Consider the following 15865-nt stretch of genomic DNA (forward strand, 5'->3'; position numbering starts at 1 on the left):
CCGGGTAGATGAGTAACTCTTACAACCCAAGAGGTCCAACAATTTTTGTTCCTTGTCATGCGGGATGGTTTTGCCATGGTGTGGCCTATTATGCTTGTTCACTGCATCCACCACAAAGGAGGAGGGTACCATGTGTGTGGACAAACATTCTGAGCCTCTAGCAGGGACATAATTCTTTTTATCTGCCCTCTTACAAGTTGGAGGTATTGTAGCCAGCCTTTGCCAAATCATCTTGGCCAGTTGAAGTGAAGTCTTATTTATGGGCACAGCTACCTGGATGGAGGAAGCAGTGTGTAGGATGTCCAAGAGCCTATGCTGGATCTCCTGTATCCCTTCTGAGGGGATTTGAAGAGTGTCAGCATGAGGTCTTGAAACTGATTAAAGTCATTCACATGTGATCAGAGGCAGTGGGACATGACTGCTTCATCAGGAGAGGAGGAAGAGATATTTGACCATCAGCTATTTTCTCATGCTCCTCAAAGGATTCCTCCTGCAGTAGAGAATGAGGTAAAGGAATGGGAGGAACAGGAAATGGTTACTTTTGAGGTTCAGCATGGGGGTAGCTGGATGCTCTGGGAAAACTGCTGTTGAAAAGCAGCCCATGGATTCCAGTATGGTCACTGAGGGGGGCAAGAAGGAAAGGCAACAGATACCCAAGATAGGTCATACCAAGAAATATGTGAGATACTTGAGCCTGTTTGCATCTTGGGGTCTCCTCCGAATAGACTTCATGGGAGATTGGTTTAGGTTGGTAGTCAAATAAGCCTTGGACAGAGAGATGAGGTCAAAGCTGCTTTCATTCCCATAATGAATGGGGAATGCAGACAATAGTGCAGCTGCAGGTTGTCCATCCATTTCAGGGGGTACCAGGGAACCAATCGGTACTGGAGAGGAATGAAATACTGATGGTAGGTGAGACTGTGGTACGCAGAGTCTTCTCGGGTCCGTAAGCAAGGGGGATTCAGGTTAATGGGATACAAACAGGTCCCTAGAAAAGCTGCAGTACCAGGTGAATCTGTGTGGAAACCTGGCAGGGCTTGACAGTAGAATATAGTAGTACTGAGGATGATGCAGGGTGCAAGAATAACAGTCGACCAGATTATACTGTCGATTTGGGTACGATACACAGTGAGGAAGAAGTGGAGGCCATAGACATTACTGTCTTCCTAGCTGTATAATCTTTAGAGTTCCTAGCATCTTGACTGTGCTTGGATGGTACTAGGCAGGCTTTAGCAGTGATCAATGGGTACTGTGGGGCTTAGAAATACCCAAAGCCTTCAGTATGGATGGACTTTTGGTACCAGAACACAAGGTCTCTGACACGACAGGGCTCTTAGCACCAACTTATTTTTGAGATTTGGAGCTCCTCTTGCTAGATGACTTGGTGCTTTCTCCTGCCAGTCTCTCCTGTGAAGGTCTTATGGGTCATCAAGCTGCAGAGGTCAACTATGGTCACTGGCAGACTGGTGTACCAGGGAGTAGAGGGCAGGTGGTATCCAGCCCTGGGTCTGATGCAGGTCAGAGGAAGTGCTCCATCATGAGGAGCCTCAGCTTTATTTCCCTGTTCTCTCTATATTTACTTTTGAGCCCTGAGTATTTAGAAGGAATGTGAGTGTCCCTTACACAGTGGCTAGAGCAAGGGTGACCATCACTAACTGGGAAAAGTCCCAACAAGTGACACAATGTTTAAATCCAAGGGAACCAGGCATAGCCTGAGGATTTAAGATTCCCTCAAAGGAGAACCTTTGAGGAGAGGAAACCCTTGAGGATCGGTAAGTGAAAGGTCCCTAAAATAAAACACCGAACTTAACTAGTGAAACTAAACACTATGTTAAAACTAAACTAAACTATTCCAAAGGGTAAGTTAGATAGAAGCAGCTTCACTAGACACTTTGTCTCAGGCCAACGTGGTTGGGAAGGAACTGAGGGCAGTGCATCAACAATGTACTATAGATCCTTGGTACGGGGCATGAGGATAGCAAGTGTGCATGTGTGGACCAAACAGGCACTGCTACCAAAAGTCTCCAAAGGTGCATGGAGCACATGCTCACCTGAAGAGGATCACCCATAGGGACATTACTCAAAGAAGAACATATAGATTTTTCTTAATATACATGTCAATTAGATTTAGTCAGCATGACAGAAATGGGTCCTTAAGAGGGACTTAAATATGGCGTGGTATGGCAATAAGTTCAGGAAGTTCAAACCATATAGGGGGAAGCATGTTAGAAAGCACAGAAGTGATTGACAAATGAGCAGTTAATGGAGGAGCCATGGGGGAATAGCAACATGAAGTGAGACACACTCAGATAAGAAGGGAGGGCAGAGTTATACATAGCTTTGAAGGTGGTGATAAACAAGCTTGAATAGTGTGTAAGGAGCCAGTGGAGAGATTCAAGGAGGGGAATGATATAATCAAGACAACGGACAAACAAGGTATTGTGTTACTACATTTAACTAGTATGATTTCAATACGGAATACACACCTAAACATTTTTTTAATGTAACCCTCTAAAATGACTGCTCTAAGACAAATAGCAAAAAATAAATTTGAATACAACCATCTACTAATAAATATAATCACAATAAAAGTGATAACTTACATAAGATTTTTCAAAATTATGTTGAATAATACACAGTGTGTACTACATAATGGGCTTCTTGTAACTTTACAATAATTTGAGTTAAAACATTTAAATATAAAAAAGGAAATATTGGATAGAAGAACCTATTTTGTTAGGCAACTGAAGAAAAAATTCTCTCAAACTTTTCTTGTCACATGCTCTCTTTTAAAGAAATATTTTTACACAGAGAACTTCTCTCCTATCATTTTCAACAATATACCTGCTTGTTGACCTTTCACGGTCTGGAGCTCTAGTTGATACATTTTCTTAAGCTCATTCATCTCTTGTGTATGACTGCAGATGAGCTCCTCTTTAAGGCTGCAGAGTGCATTCTCTTTTTCAGCTTTCAAGTACTCACGGACCTGGTCCACATGAGCTGAATAAACCAGAGAGAGACAAATGCGCTGGGCCTCCATCTGTAGCTGTAAATCAGTCTTTGAATGGAAATACACATATTACAAAGAGTTAAAAATAAGGAAGCAAGAAAGTCCAAATTTTCTGTATTTTATTACAGCTGCTAATTTCAGACAATAATAATTTTAAACATGTGCACCTGACACGTAAACTTAATATTAACACTTAAATATTTGTTAACTATTATCTAGTTTTTATTTGCAGTCAGAAACCAAATCTGTACAATAATTAAGAGATTTCCTAAGTTCAAAATATATCTGCACATTCTTGCTCTAGTGATTCAGTAATGTAAAGCATACTTACAAACCATATTTTCCTTTGAAAATCATTATTAACTAGTGAACTGATATGAAGTTCAATGGGCATGTGCCGAGACAACGATGGCTGCATGACAGTTTTAAAGAAAATTTTCAGGGGAACGACAATTCAGCTAAGGTAGTCTGGAGAGAAGTTTGACTTGGAGTAGAAGCACAGTCCCAAATTTATTCAGTGAGTGGATTAAAGGACTGAGTTCTTAGCCCTGGTCTACACTAGGACTTTAGGTCGAATTTAGCAGCATTAAATCGATGTAAACCTGCACCAGTCCACACGATGAAGCCCTTTATTTCGAGTTAAAGGGCTCTTAAAATCGATTTCCTTACTCCACCCCTGACAAGTGGATTAGCGCTTAAATCGGCCTTGCTGGCTCGAATTTGGGGTACTGTGGACATAATTCGACAGTATTGGCCTCCGGGAGCTATCCCAGAATGCTCCATTGTGACCGCTCTGGACAGCACTCTCAACTCAGATGCAAGATTGTTTGCCGTTGCTCTGACGCAGGGAGGGGCGACTGAGGACACGGCTTACAGGGCTGGCTTCAGGGAGCTAAAATCAACAAAGGGGGTGCCTTTACATCAAGGAGTATTTCAGGCAGGACTTCACGGAGGGTTCCAATAAGAAATGGTGCACCTAAGTTATTGTTCTTATTGGAACAAGGAGGTTAGCCTGGCCTCTGATTGATACATGGCTAGATTTACCTCGCTGCACCTTCTCTGTGAGTGACTGCAGTGTGACCTAGAGGAATGAGTCCCCTAGACAGGGGAGGGGGGGAAGCAAATGAGTACAAAACAAGTCTGGTCTATTTCTTGTTTTGATCCACTCCATCTATCTTTTACATCTTTGGCTGGCAGCAGACGGTGCAGAAGGACTGCATGCCATCCACATCTCATGGCTGCTCGGCAGAAGATGGTACAGTACGACTGCTAGCCATCCTTATCTCTTGCCTGCCCGGCAGAAGATGGTACAGTACGACTGCTAGCAATCCGTATCGCCTGCCTGCTCACCATAAGACGGTTCAATAGGACTGACTGCAGGACTAAAGAGAATGACCTGGTCAAGTCACTCCAAATTTAGTCCCTGCGCCCATGTCTACCCAGGCGCTCCCAGCCGACGTGGCCAGGAGCACCTCGGACACGACGAGGACGGCTACCAGTCGTATTGCACCGTCTGCTGCCAGAAGGCAATGGGTTGCTGCTACTGTGTAGCAATGCCGTACTGCGTCTGCCAGCACCCAGGAGACATACGGTGACGATTACTTGAGCAGGCTCCATGCTTGCCGTGGTATGGCGTCTGCACAGGTAATTCAGAAAAAAAGGCGCAAAACGATTGTCTGCCCTTCCTTTCACGGAGGAAGGGAGGGAGGGAGGGAGGGAAGGGGGGCCTGACGATATGTACCCAGAACCACCCGTGACAATGTTTTAGCCCCATCAGGCACTGGGATCTCAACCCAGAATTCCAATGGGCAGCGGAGACTGCGGGAACTGTGGGATAGCTATCCACAGTGCAACGCTCTGGAAGTCGACTCTAGCCTCAGTACTGTGGAAGCACTCCGCCGAGTTAATGCACTTAGAGCATTTTCTGTGGGGACACACACACTCGAATATATAAAACCGATTTCTAAAAAAACGACTTCTATAAATTCGACCTTATTCCGTAGTGTAGACATACCCTTAGTTTAAACGCACAGCAGTCCCTTCACAAAGGAAGTGAATATCAAATCATGCTGTGTGCTTGACTGGAAAGGCAAGAAATAGCATCAATTCTCAAACCAGTGAGATAGTCAGGGACCTGTTTATGATTTACATATCAAATTATATTTTGTAAATTTTGATACTTAGGTAATTTCTCTTGTTATTTCAAGCCTCTTTTTATTTTTCTTCTCTATTTTTCTACATTAGCACACAGTGCACTGAAATTAACATTGGATTCTATGGCCCAGGTCTTTGGCTAAGGCTAAGAAGCATACATCACAACTGAGGAAGGGCAAGTTAAAATTTAGCCTGATATCCACTTTGGTAATAAATGCCATGTGGACTATTAATAGTAGACTGTTTTAAAACTGTCAAGAAATACATATGATAACCTAAAACAACCTGGTAGAGGAAAAAGTCTAAGGTATTGGTGCCTATGAAAAACCTAACTTTTGCTACAATATTTATTGAATCATTGCATATAGATTTAAGGCCAGATTTTTGGTGCCAGTCTCTGTTTAAATATTAGTAAAATATCTAAACTGTTTGCACCCACAAGCAAGTAGAGATAATACTATTTGTATTTGTATCTGCAATTCAGCACGGATACAAAAATGCAGGCCTAACTGCACCTCCAAAAACTGAGGTTAGGTGGAGGCCCAACTGGCTTTTAATATCTTCTGACAGTTTATTCACCTTCCATTTCTCCACTTCTCATCCAGAAAAATTAAATTTAGAGAACATTAATATAGTGGCAGTGGGTTGTTAAAGATTCTACTTTTTGTTTTGCAAGTTTAATCGAACATAATTAGTGAGAAAATAGTGAATTGTTTGCATTCCTTCCAATTTTTTGTTTGAGTGGTTATACTGTAGAGCTGGAGAACAAATCATAAACAAGGTAGAAGTGTCTTGGAAAAAATAACCAACTCTTTCCTGACCTCTCCAACAAAAATCTAGAGTCATTAAAACTTTTACTTTCTTTGAGTAAGATAGGATGTTACAATTGTATTGAAGACAAAATGCAATAATTAGGTTTTGCTTCATAATATTTTAACTGATGGCAAAGAATTTACCAAAACAAAGTTTAATTTTAGTTAAAATATTAAATTTAGTGAAAGCAAAAAACATTCATTTCTTTTGATCTATTCATACATCCATTAAAAAGGAACCCCTTTACACACTCCTTGAGAATTCTTAAACGTACAGCTATGAAACAGATCACTCCTATGACTGCCCACCCTTAACCACTAATCAACATATCCACAACAAACAAGCCCAGAAGCAAAAGGCATATTTAAGATAAACATTAAAACTTTCATTATTTTAAACAGATGTACTCCTAGTAACGTTCTTTACCATACAGGTTTCTATAAACATACCTGTTCAGATTTTAATATATCCAGCTGCTGCTGAAGCTGATCATTTTCATGCTGTGTAATGGCCAGTAGTGACGTTTCTCCTGCTAGTCGGTCAGTCAGCTGGTGCACATGATCCAACAGTGATTGCTGCTCGGGATTCAACTTTTGCTGAATTTTCTTCTCTGTTACATGATGATGATCTGAATCTTTACACAAACTCAGATCATCTTCTCTTACTTTTATTTCCTCACCAAGTTCATTGCTGGGATCAATTATTAGATTTCTAGTTTCAGACACTAGGATAGCATCTGCTTGAGCTTTCTCTTTAGAGTATTTTGTCTTCTGTTCAAAAATCTTAACATTTTCTGCCTGATTGTGGCTAATTATGATTTCTTGTTCTTTAAATCTTGCTAAAACTTGTTCTTTCTCCTGTTTTAAAGATTTGACTTCTTCACTTAATTGACAAATTTCTCTATGTTTTAATTTTAATTGTTCAGAAAGATCTGAAAGTCTCAAGGACAATTCCATTTTCTCACGCTGGGCTACCTCAAGCTTTTCCATAAGTTCTGTACTATCTTTCTCAACAACTTCTCCAACTTCAAAAGTTTCTGCTTTGCATATTTTGTCTTCTTTAGAGCCTTCAAAGACTGAACTTTTAGTTTTCAATACAACCAGTTCATAGCTTTGTAAATGTTGAAGCTCTTCAGTCAGAGCCTTAAGCTTGGTTTTATATTCAGCTTCCTCTTTGTTTTTGCTCTCTTCTAAATCAGCTTTTATCTTTAGAAGACAAGCATATTCTTCCTGCAGCTCTTGATAACTAGCTTCAAAATTTTTCTCAGCAAATGAAAAAGTATTCTTTTGCCTCTCAATTTCTGCTCTGAGTTCAATGTCTTGTTTTATAAACTGCTCATTTTCAGCCATTAGCTTTTCTATTCTTTTTTGCATGTCAAGGTCTTCTGACTTAGAATAAACATTGTCTGTGAAAATCAACTTTTCTTCTGAACTAACCAAACTATGCTTTAATTTCTCCTGTAAAGCTCTATTTTCATCTTTAAGAAGATTATTTTGTGTCTCAAGCTCTTTACATTTTTCTTGAAGGCTAACTTCTTTCTCTTTCATTTGTTTCTCCAACAATTCAGTTTTAAGTTGCAACTCTTGAACTTCTTGTTCAAGTATACCCTCTTCTTTTTCTTCTTGCCAAAGAACATCAATCTCCTTTTGGAGTTCCTGTATTTGAAGTGTCATTTCTTCCGATTTAGAATTTACAACAGACTGCTGCAAATCTTTCAGCTTTGAAATCTCCAACAACAGCTGACTTTGCTTTGTTATTAAGTTGTCCTTTTCAAATTGCATGGCTTCTATCTTTTGACTCATTTCATTTTGTACTCCTTCTAATTGCTGTTTATAGTGTGTGGCCAAGTTATCTTTAAGAATTTCAATGTTTATTCTGTGCTCTTGTTGTAAGTCTTCTCTAAGGTTGGATAGTTCTTCTTCATGACTAAACAGAAGCTGTGTCCTCAGTTTCTCTAATTCAGCTTCTTGAGATTCAGCCATTCTGTCCAAAACTTCATCCTTCTCTCTTTCTAGCATTTCAAGTTTTATTTTATAATTTGTGACTTCTGCCTCATGTTTTAATTCTAACTCTTTCCTTAGCTCAGATGCAGAAGCAAGCTGAGCTTTCAGCTCTTCAGTCATAACCTGGTATTTATCTGCTTCATTTAATCTGCATTCTTTGTCCATTATGGTCTGCTTGGCTCTCTGAATCTGCTCTCTTGCAAAGGTCAATTCTTGAAAAAGACCTTTAATTTGTGTTTGTTGAAGAGACTTCTCTGCTGAAATGTCTTCCAGTTGTTTTGACAAATCTTGCTTTATTTTTTCCTTCTCATAATTAGCATCTTGCAATTTCTTATTCAATTCATTAATTGCAATATTCATTAAATGTACTTGATCTTCACTAATATTATCACTTGAACATGGATTTAAAGTTTTCTCCAGCTCAATTTTTTGTTGGGCAAGAAGTTCTTCAATTTCTAATGCATGTTGCTTAATTAACTCTTGCTTCATTTGTACAATCTGCTGCCCATACATCTCATCTAATTCTGCCTGAAGTTGTGCCAGTCTCCTTTGTGTTTCTAATTCCATTCTTTGAACAATGTCAGTTTCAAATTGGCTGTCTTTATGGCATCGCTTCTGTAATTCTTCCACAGTACCCATTAACTGTTTTATTTCATCAGAACATTGTCTTTCTTTTTGTTTGCAGTTAGCCAGTTGCAGTCTCACATTATTTGCCTCTTGATTCTTTTGTACAATCTGTTCTTTTAATTCCTCCAGTGATTTATTGGCATCGGATAATTTTTCCTTCACCTGAAATGCATTTTTTTCTTCTTCTATTATTTTTGCTTTCAGCTCTCCAATTAGTACTTCTTTTTCTTGTAGTTTTTTATTAGAATCTTCTCTTTCATTTTTCTGTTTCTCCTTTAAAAAGCAAAATCATGCCATATTTTAACTTTTGGCATCTCAATATTTAAATGTTTTTAAACTTTGAATATTATACTTAAAAATTCTTCTTAAAAACATCATGTTACTCTGTAACCATTTCTAAAATTAGATCTAAACCATTTGCTACTCAATTTCAATAATTTTCTCTGCATTGGGAATAAATTATGGTTCAAGATCACTTTATTTTTTCCAGTGCTGCACTTGCATTTCAAAAATGTTTGGCTTAGTTGAAAAGAAATTCTTACAGAATTAGTTTCCTACACAAACTACTTTTCTTCAGAAATTAGAAGTTCTAAAGGGAAATATACACAAGAATAACATTTAAAATGTGAGGGAACGTTTGACAGCAACTCTTTGAGCACCACCATTAGGGGCTGATTCACCACCCACTGAAGTCAATGGGAGTTTTTTCATTGATTTTAATGGGCATTGTATCAATATGCACCAAGGGTCCATTAATTTTCATATTGTATACATTATGCCATTTGAAAATGCCACTGAATACAAGTAGATATATCAATAGGCCCAAATATGCACTCTTTTAGTGGATGTATTTCAAATGTCTACAGAACAGTCAAGAGGTTTTAATTGGTGCTTCTTTAAAGTGCATTCAATTTTGTGCAGCGATTTGAGAGGTCTTCCATGAAGGACACTAAATAAACACAAAAGATATACCATAAAGCATAAAAGTACTTCTTGTTTAAGACGAGAGTTGTTCAATCAACTTTTTATATTTTCTTTCAAAGTTACTGACATTTATCACAGAATATCAGGGTTGGAAGGGACCTCAGGAGGTCCAATCCCCTGCTCAAAGCAGGACCAATCCCCAACTAAATCATCCCAGCCAGGGCTTTGTCAAGCCTGGCCTTAAAAACTTCTAAGGAAGGAGATTCCACCACCTCCCTAGGTAACGCATTCCAGTGCTTCACCACCCTCCTAGGGAAAAAGTTTTTCCTAATATCCAACCTAAACCTCCCCCACTGCAACTTGAGACCATTACTCCTCATTCTGTCATCTGCTACCACTGAGAACAGTCTAGATCCATCCCCTTTGGAACCCCCTTTCAGGTAGTTGAAAGCAGCTATCAAAATCCCCCCTCATTCTTCTCTTCCGCAGACTAAACAATCCCAGTTCCCTCAGCCTCTCCTCATAAGTCATGTGTTGCAGTCCCCTAATAATTTTTGTTGCCCTCCGCTGCACTCTTTCCAATTTTTCCACATCCTTCTTGTAGTGTGGGGCCCAAAACTCGACACACTACTCCAGATGAGGCCTCACCAATGTTGAATAGAGGGGAACGATCACTTCCCTTGATCTGCTGGCAATGCCCCTACTTATACATCCCAAAACGCCATTGGCCTTCTTGGCAACAAGGGCACACTGTTGACTCATATCCAGCTTCTCGTCCACTGTAACCCCTAGGTCCTTTTCTGCAGAACTGCTGCCTAGCCATTCAGTCCCTAGTCTGAAGTGGTGCATCGGATTCTTCCATCCTTAGTGCAGGATTCTACACTTGTCCTTGCTGAACCTCATCAGATTTCTTTTGGCCCAATCCTCCAATTTGTCTAGGTCCCTCTGTATCCTATCCCTACCCTCCAGCATATCTACCTCTCCTCCCAGTTTAGTGTCATCTGCAAACTTACTGAGGGTGCAATCCACACCATCCTCCAGATCATTTATGAAGATATTGAACAAAACCTGCCCCAGGACCGACCCTTGGGACACTCCACTTCATACCAGCTGCCAACTAGACATGGAGCCGTTGAGCCCGACAATCTAGCCAGCTTTCTATCCACCTTATAGTCCATTCATCCAGCCCATACTTCTTTAGCGTGTCAAAAGCTTTGCTAAAGTCAAGGAACAACACATCCACTGCTTTCCCCTCATCCACAGAGCCAGTTATCTCATCATAGAAGGCAATTAGATTAGTCAGGCATGACTTGCCCTTGGTGAATCCATGCTGACTGTTCCTGATCACTTTCCTCTCCCCTAAGTGCTTCAGAATTGATTCCTTGAGGACCTGCTCCATGATTTTTCCAGGGACTGAGGTGAGGCTGACTGGCCTGTAGTTCCCAGGATCCTCCTTCTTCCCTTTTTTAAAGATGGGCACTACACTAGCCTTTTTCCAGTCATCCGGAACTTCCCCCGATCGCCATGAGTTTTCAAAGATAATGGCCAATGGCTCTGCAATCACATCCACCAACTCCTTTAGCATTCTCGGATGCAGCGCATCCGGCCCCATGGACTTGTGCTCGTCCAGCTTTTCTAAATAGTCCCAAACCACTTCTTTCTCCACAGAGGGCTGGTCACCTCCTCCCCATGCTGTGCTGCCCAGTGCAGTAGTTTGGGAGCTGACCTTGTTCGTGGAGACAGAGGCAAAAAAAGCATTGAGTACATTAGCTTTTTCCTCATCCGCTGTCACTAGGCTGCCTCCTGCATTCAGTAAGGTGCCCACACTTTCCTTGACCACCTTCTTGTTGCCAACATACATGAAGAAACCCTTCTTGTTATTCTTAACATCCCTTGCTAGCTGCAACTCCAGGTGTGATTTGGCCTTCCTGATTTCACTCCTGCATGCCCGAGCAATATTTTTATACTCTTCCCTGGTCATTTGTCCAGTCTTCCACTTCTTGTAAGCTTCTTTTTTGTGTTTAAGATCAGCAAGGATTTCACTGTTAAGCCAAGCCGGTCACCTGCCATATTTAATATTCTTTCTACACATCGGGATGGTTTGTCCCTGTAACCTTAATAAGGATTCTTTAAAATGCAGCCAGCTCTCCGGGACTCCTTTCCCCCTCATGTTATTCTCCCAGGGGATTCTGCCCATCAGTTCCCTGAGGGAGTCAAAGTCTGCTTTTCTGAAGTCCAGGGTCCATATTCTGCTGCTCTCCTTTCTTCCTTGTGTCAGGATCCTGAACTCGACCATCCCATGGTCACTGCCTCCCAGGTTCCCATTCACTTTTGCTTCCCCTGCTAATTCTTCCCGGTTTGTGAGCAGCAGGTTAAGAAGAGCCCTGTCCCTAGTTGGTTCCTCCAGCCCTTGCACCAGGAAATTGTCCCCTACACTTTCCAAAAACTTCCTGGATTGTCTGTGTACTGCTGTATTGCTCTCCCAGCAGATATCAGGGTGATTGAAGTTTCCCATGAGAACCAGGGCGTGTGATCTAGTAACTTCCGTTAGTTGCCGGAAGAAAGCCTCGTCCACCTCATCCCCATAGTCAGGTGGTCTATAGCAGACTCCCACCATGACATCACCCTTTTTGCTCACACTCCTAAACTTAATCCAGAGACACTCAGGTTTTTCTGCAGTTTCATACCGGAGCTCTGAGCAGTCATACTGCTCTCTTACATACAGTGCAACTTCCCCACCTTTTCTGCCCTGCCTGTCCTTCCTGAACAGTTTATATCCATCCATGACAGTACTCCAGCCATGCGAGTTATTCCACCAAGTCTCTGTTATTCCAATCACATCATAATTCCTTGACTGTGCCAGGACTTCCAGTTCTCCCTGCTGGTTTCCCAGGCTTCTTGCATTTGTGTATAGACACTTGAGTTAACTTGTTGTTTGTTCTGCTTTCTTAGTATGAGGCAGGAGCCCTCCCCTCTCGCTCTCTCCTGCTCGTGCTTCCTCCCGGTATCCCACGACACCGTTAAATGCTTAATATAAGCATTCTAATTCCAGTTCTACCTTTCTCATTCACTTGTTATAAATATTTCTGCTGTAATTATAAGTTGATTTTAGACTCTAGAAAAAATGTCCAAATAAAGAACCAGGCAATTCAACTAGTACTTACTTCTAAACTATGCATACAATATACATTTAATATAATAAAGGTAACAGTCCCTGTCTTAAAGAGACAACAAGTTCCTTTTATAAAATGAATATAGGAAGCCAATATTTTTGCTGCATCTAATAAGGAGTTGCACACACGTATTTGGTGTTACATTTATAATTAACTTCAAAGGAACTACAATTAGTAAAACAACATCAAGTCAATAGTAAAAGGTATCAGTCTAGTAAGAAACCTACCATTTCATAGACTGTGATTCTGTCTTGCAGAAGGGTAATTTGTACTTCAAATTCTTTATTCTTTTTTTGGTAATTCTTCAGTAGATATTCTTGTTCTTCTAGCTGTTGCTGATGTGTAAGGATCTGTTGTTTGGCTTGCAATAAATCCGCAGCTGTACTACTATGGCTGGTATTCCTTAAGGCTTCACTTGCCTGTAACTTACACATAGAAAAAACATACATAGGTCAGAGTTTTCTAAACCAGCAATCCTCCCATTTGCTCCACTTTATCTATAAGCAGGGAAAGACTCTTTGAAATTTGTCACATTATATTCTCTTTTAGTAGCAATTGTGACAGGGTCGGGCCACATGGCTACAGGAGAGTAACAGAAGGCAGATATATTAGCCCCAGGTTAAGTAGGACCCTTTTCCCTGGATAAGGTAACATGGAAGGTTCCGGAACAATCAGGAACCTTCTGGACACAATTCAGACAGACAGGCTGATTAGAACACCTGCAGCCAATCAAGAAGCTGCTAGAATCAATGAAGGCAGGCTAATCAGGGCACCTGGGTTTAAAAAAGGAGCTCATTTCAGTTTGTGTAAGGAGTGTGCGCGTGTAAGGAGCTGGGAGCAAGAGGTGCTAGGAGCCGAGAGTGAGAACGCATACTGTTGGAGGACTGAGGAGTACAAGCATTATCAGACACCAGGAGGAAAGTCCTATGGTGAGGATAAAGAAGGTGTTGGGAGGAGGCCATGGGGAAGTAGCCCAGGGAGTTGTAGCTGTCGCACATCTGTTCCAGGAGGCACTCTAGACAGCTGCATTCCACAGGGCTCTGGGCTGGAACCCGGAGTAGAGGGCAGGCCTGGTTCCCCCCAAACCTCCCAACTCCTGGTCAGACACAGGAGGAGCTGACCTGGACTGCGGGTTCACGAAAACAGCCAAACTGAGGACTACCATGAAGCTCCAAGGCGAGCAAATCCGCCAATAAGCGCAAGACCCATCAAGGTAGAGGAGGAACTTTGTCACACAATGGAATGGTGTTCATCATGTTGGAACAGCCAGCAAATTATTTTTTCATGCTCAGTATTACACTGCTGCTTCTTACACCCAAGGTCATCAGGGGAGAGATCTTGAACGACTGCTGGAGATGAAACACAAGGCCCAGAGGGGATGGGCAATGCCAGTATACTTATGTGGTAAGAGGGGTGGCTGCCCTCCATCTCAAGTTGACTGCCTTCCCATTGGCTTGGGATGAGTGATCTGGCTAGCTGATTGGCTCCTGTGTACCCTCTCACCCATATTTATACTCTCCTGGGCTTTTCAACAGCCTCTTGTTCCTGTTGGCTGCTCTGCCCTGCCCTCCCCTGCACTCCTCTTAAGTTGTAGTGTAGGAGCTGTGTTTTTTAGGAGGTTGCAGGTGTCACTGATCACCTGTTTTGGGATCATGATGAAATTTTTTCCATTGGATCAAATTAGCCTGTGTCTAGTTGGTTTTTTTTCCCACTTTCCTCTCAGCATCATGGAGGAACACGTGGGTTGTATGCAATAGACTTTAAAGTTTAATATTAGGAAAGAAATGACCGTTCAGCTTGTCACAACGTGTGGCCAGTGCAAATAAAGGTTAAAAGGGCCAGCTCCCACAGGTAAATGAGATTCAGGATTTTGCTGGTCGACCTTGGGCCTATAGGATAAGGGGAGACCTGAAAGATTTTCAGATTGAGGTTCCCTCTTGGTAATCTCTGCCCCCTTCACTCAAGGGGATGCAGAGAGGATTTAAAAGCAAACAGTCCTACGGTAGGCCTGAACTACTGGTTATATGGTGGGAATCCTGTAACTCTGCATTGCAAACCAATTAAACACCTGGCATGTGAGAATGGCGAGTAGGCATAAAGTGCCTCTTCATTGTGTAAAATTAATACCATTGTGGCCTGCTGCTTAAATCCATCCCATATATCTGTTGTTCATTGCGGGCATATCTCAAAATATGTTTTATGGCCAACTAGCACAGGGCAGCAGTATATTAGGAGTCACTTTGAAGTGATAATATGCCTTGCTCCTGCAATTGTTAATTCTCAGAAATCAGTATGTGAAATACTGTAGATTCACAATGCCATGCTCAAAGCTTGTGTAAGTTACCTATGAGTGTTCAACAGCTTAAAATACTAAAACATTTAACTGCCGCACAAATGAATAACAACGAAGCCCCTGTGGCTACCATTAAACTCAATCCTCAGTTCCTTTTTGAACAAATTAATTTAAAAATACGTAACAAAAAGGAACAATTGAATAATCTTCAACCCTAGCAGAGAAGTAGGGGTGTGACTAAGCCTCTAATAAGACTCTAGGGTGAAATCCTGAATACAAATGAAGTCAATGGGTGTTCTGCCATTGATTTCAAAGATGCCAGGATTTGACCCCTAATCTTTTGAGAACAGTTATTATTGTGGTTGCCAGTAGAAAGCCAGTATTTACCAATGGTTACGATCACGCAATAAAAGCGAAACCACGTTTTTCCTATTATATTATAAGAAATGAGTGCAATATTCCAGATTTTATAATGTGGTAACTGCTGGCAAATACCAACTCTTTTAATCACTGTAGATCCCTATTCTCGGGTCCAAATCTTCAAAAGTTTACATGGAAGAACACTGATTTTGTTTCTAAAGGAAGTAATACTTCATAGATTGTGTTATCCAAATTGACCCTCTTTCATCAAACCTGATGAAATATTGTTAGCAATAAAACTTACATGCTGAAACTGAATTTGCAGTTTCTGGCTTTGTTCAGTAAGCTCTAAAAATTCCCTCAGTGTTTCATCCTTTTCTTTCCGTGCTTGCTGCAGATTCGTAGTAAGCTGTGTGATAATATCATCTCTTTGTTTGATAGCAGCCTCAAACTCTTGAAGCTATGGAAGGTTAAAGTTTAAACAATTAGTGCAAGTCAAAAGATCTAC

General features: G+C 41.1%; 1 protein-coding gene across 15 annotated transcripts in view; it reads right to left on the bottom strand.

Moving 5' to 3' along the window:
- Positions 1-15865, bottom strand: part of AKAP9 (A-kinase anchoring protein 9) — a 209556-nt gene that overhangs the window by 108664 nt on the left and 85027 nt on the right. For 14 of the 15 annotated variants that reach the window (XM_073333994.2, XM_073333991.2, XM_073333990.2 and 11 more), the window contains 4 exons: positions 15662-15817; positions 12932-13129; positions 6427-8880; positions 2845-3058 (listed from right to left, as the gene is read on the bottom strand). In XM_073333994.2, the coding sequence (XP_073190095.2) occupies positions 2845-3058; positions 6427-8880; positions 12932-13129; positions 15662-15817 (3022 nt within the window). The remainder of the gene's footprint in view (positions 1-2844; positions 3059-6426; positions 8881-12931; positions 13130-15661; positions 15818-15865) is intronic. The other variant, XM_073333998.2, reaches the window with a different exon arrangement.

This window comes from Lepidochelys kempii, chromosome 2, assembly GCF_965140285.1.
Source record: "Lepidochelys kempii isolate rLepKem1 chromosome 2, rLepKem1.hap1, whole genome shotgun sequence".
Lineage (NCBI taxonomy): Eukaryota > Metazoa > Chordata > Testudines > Cheloniidae > Lepidochelys > Lepidochelys kempii.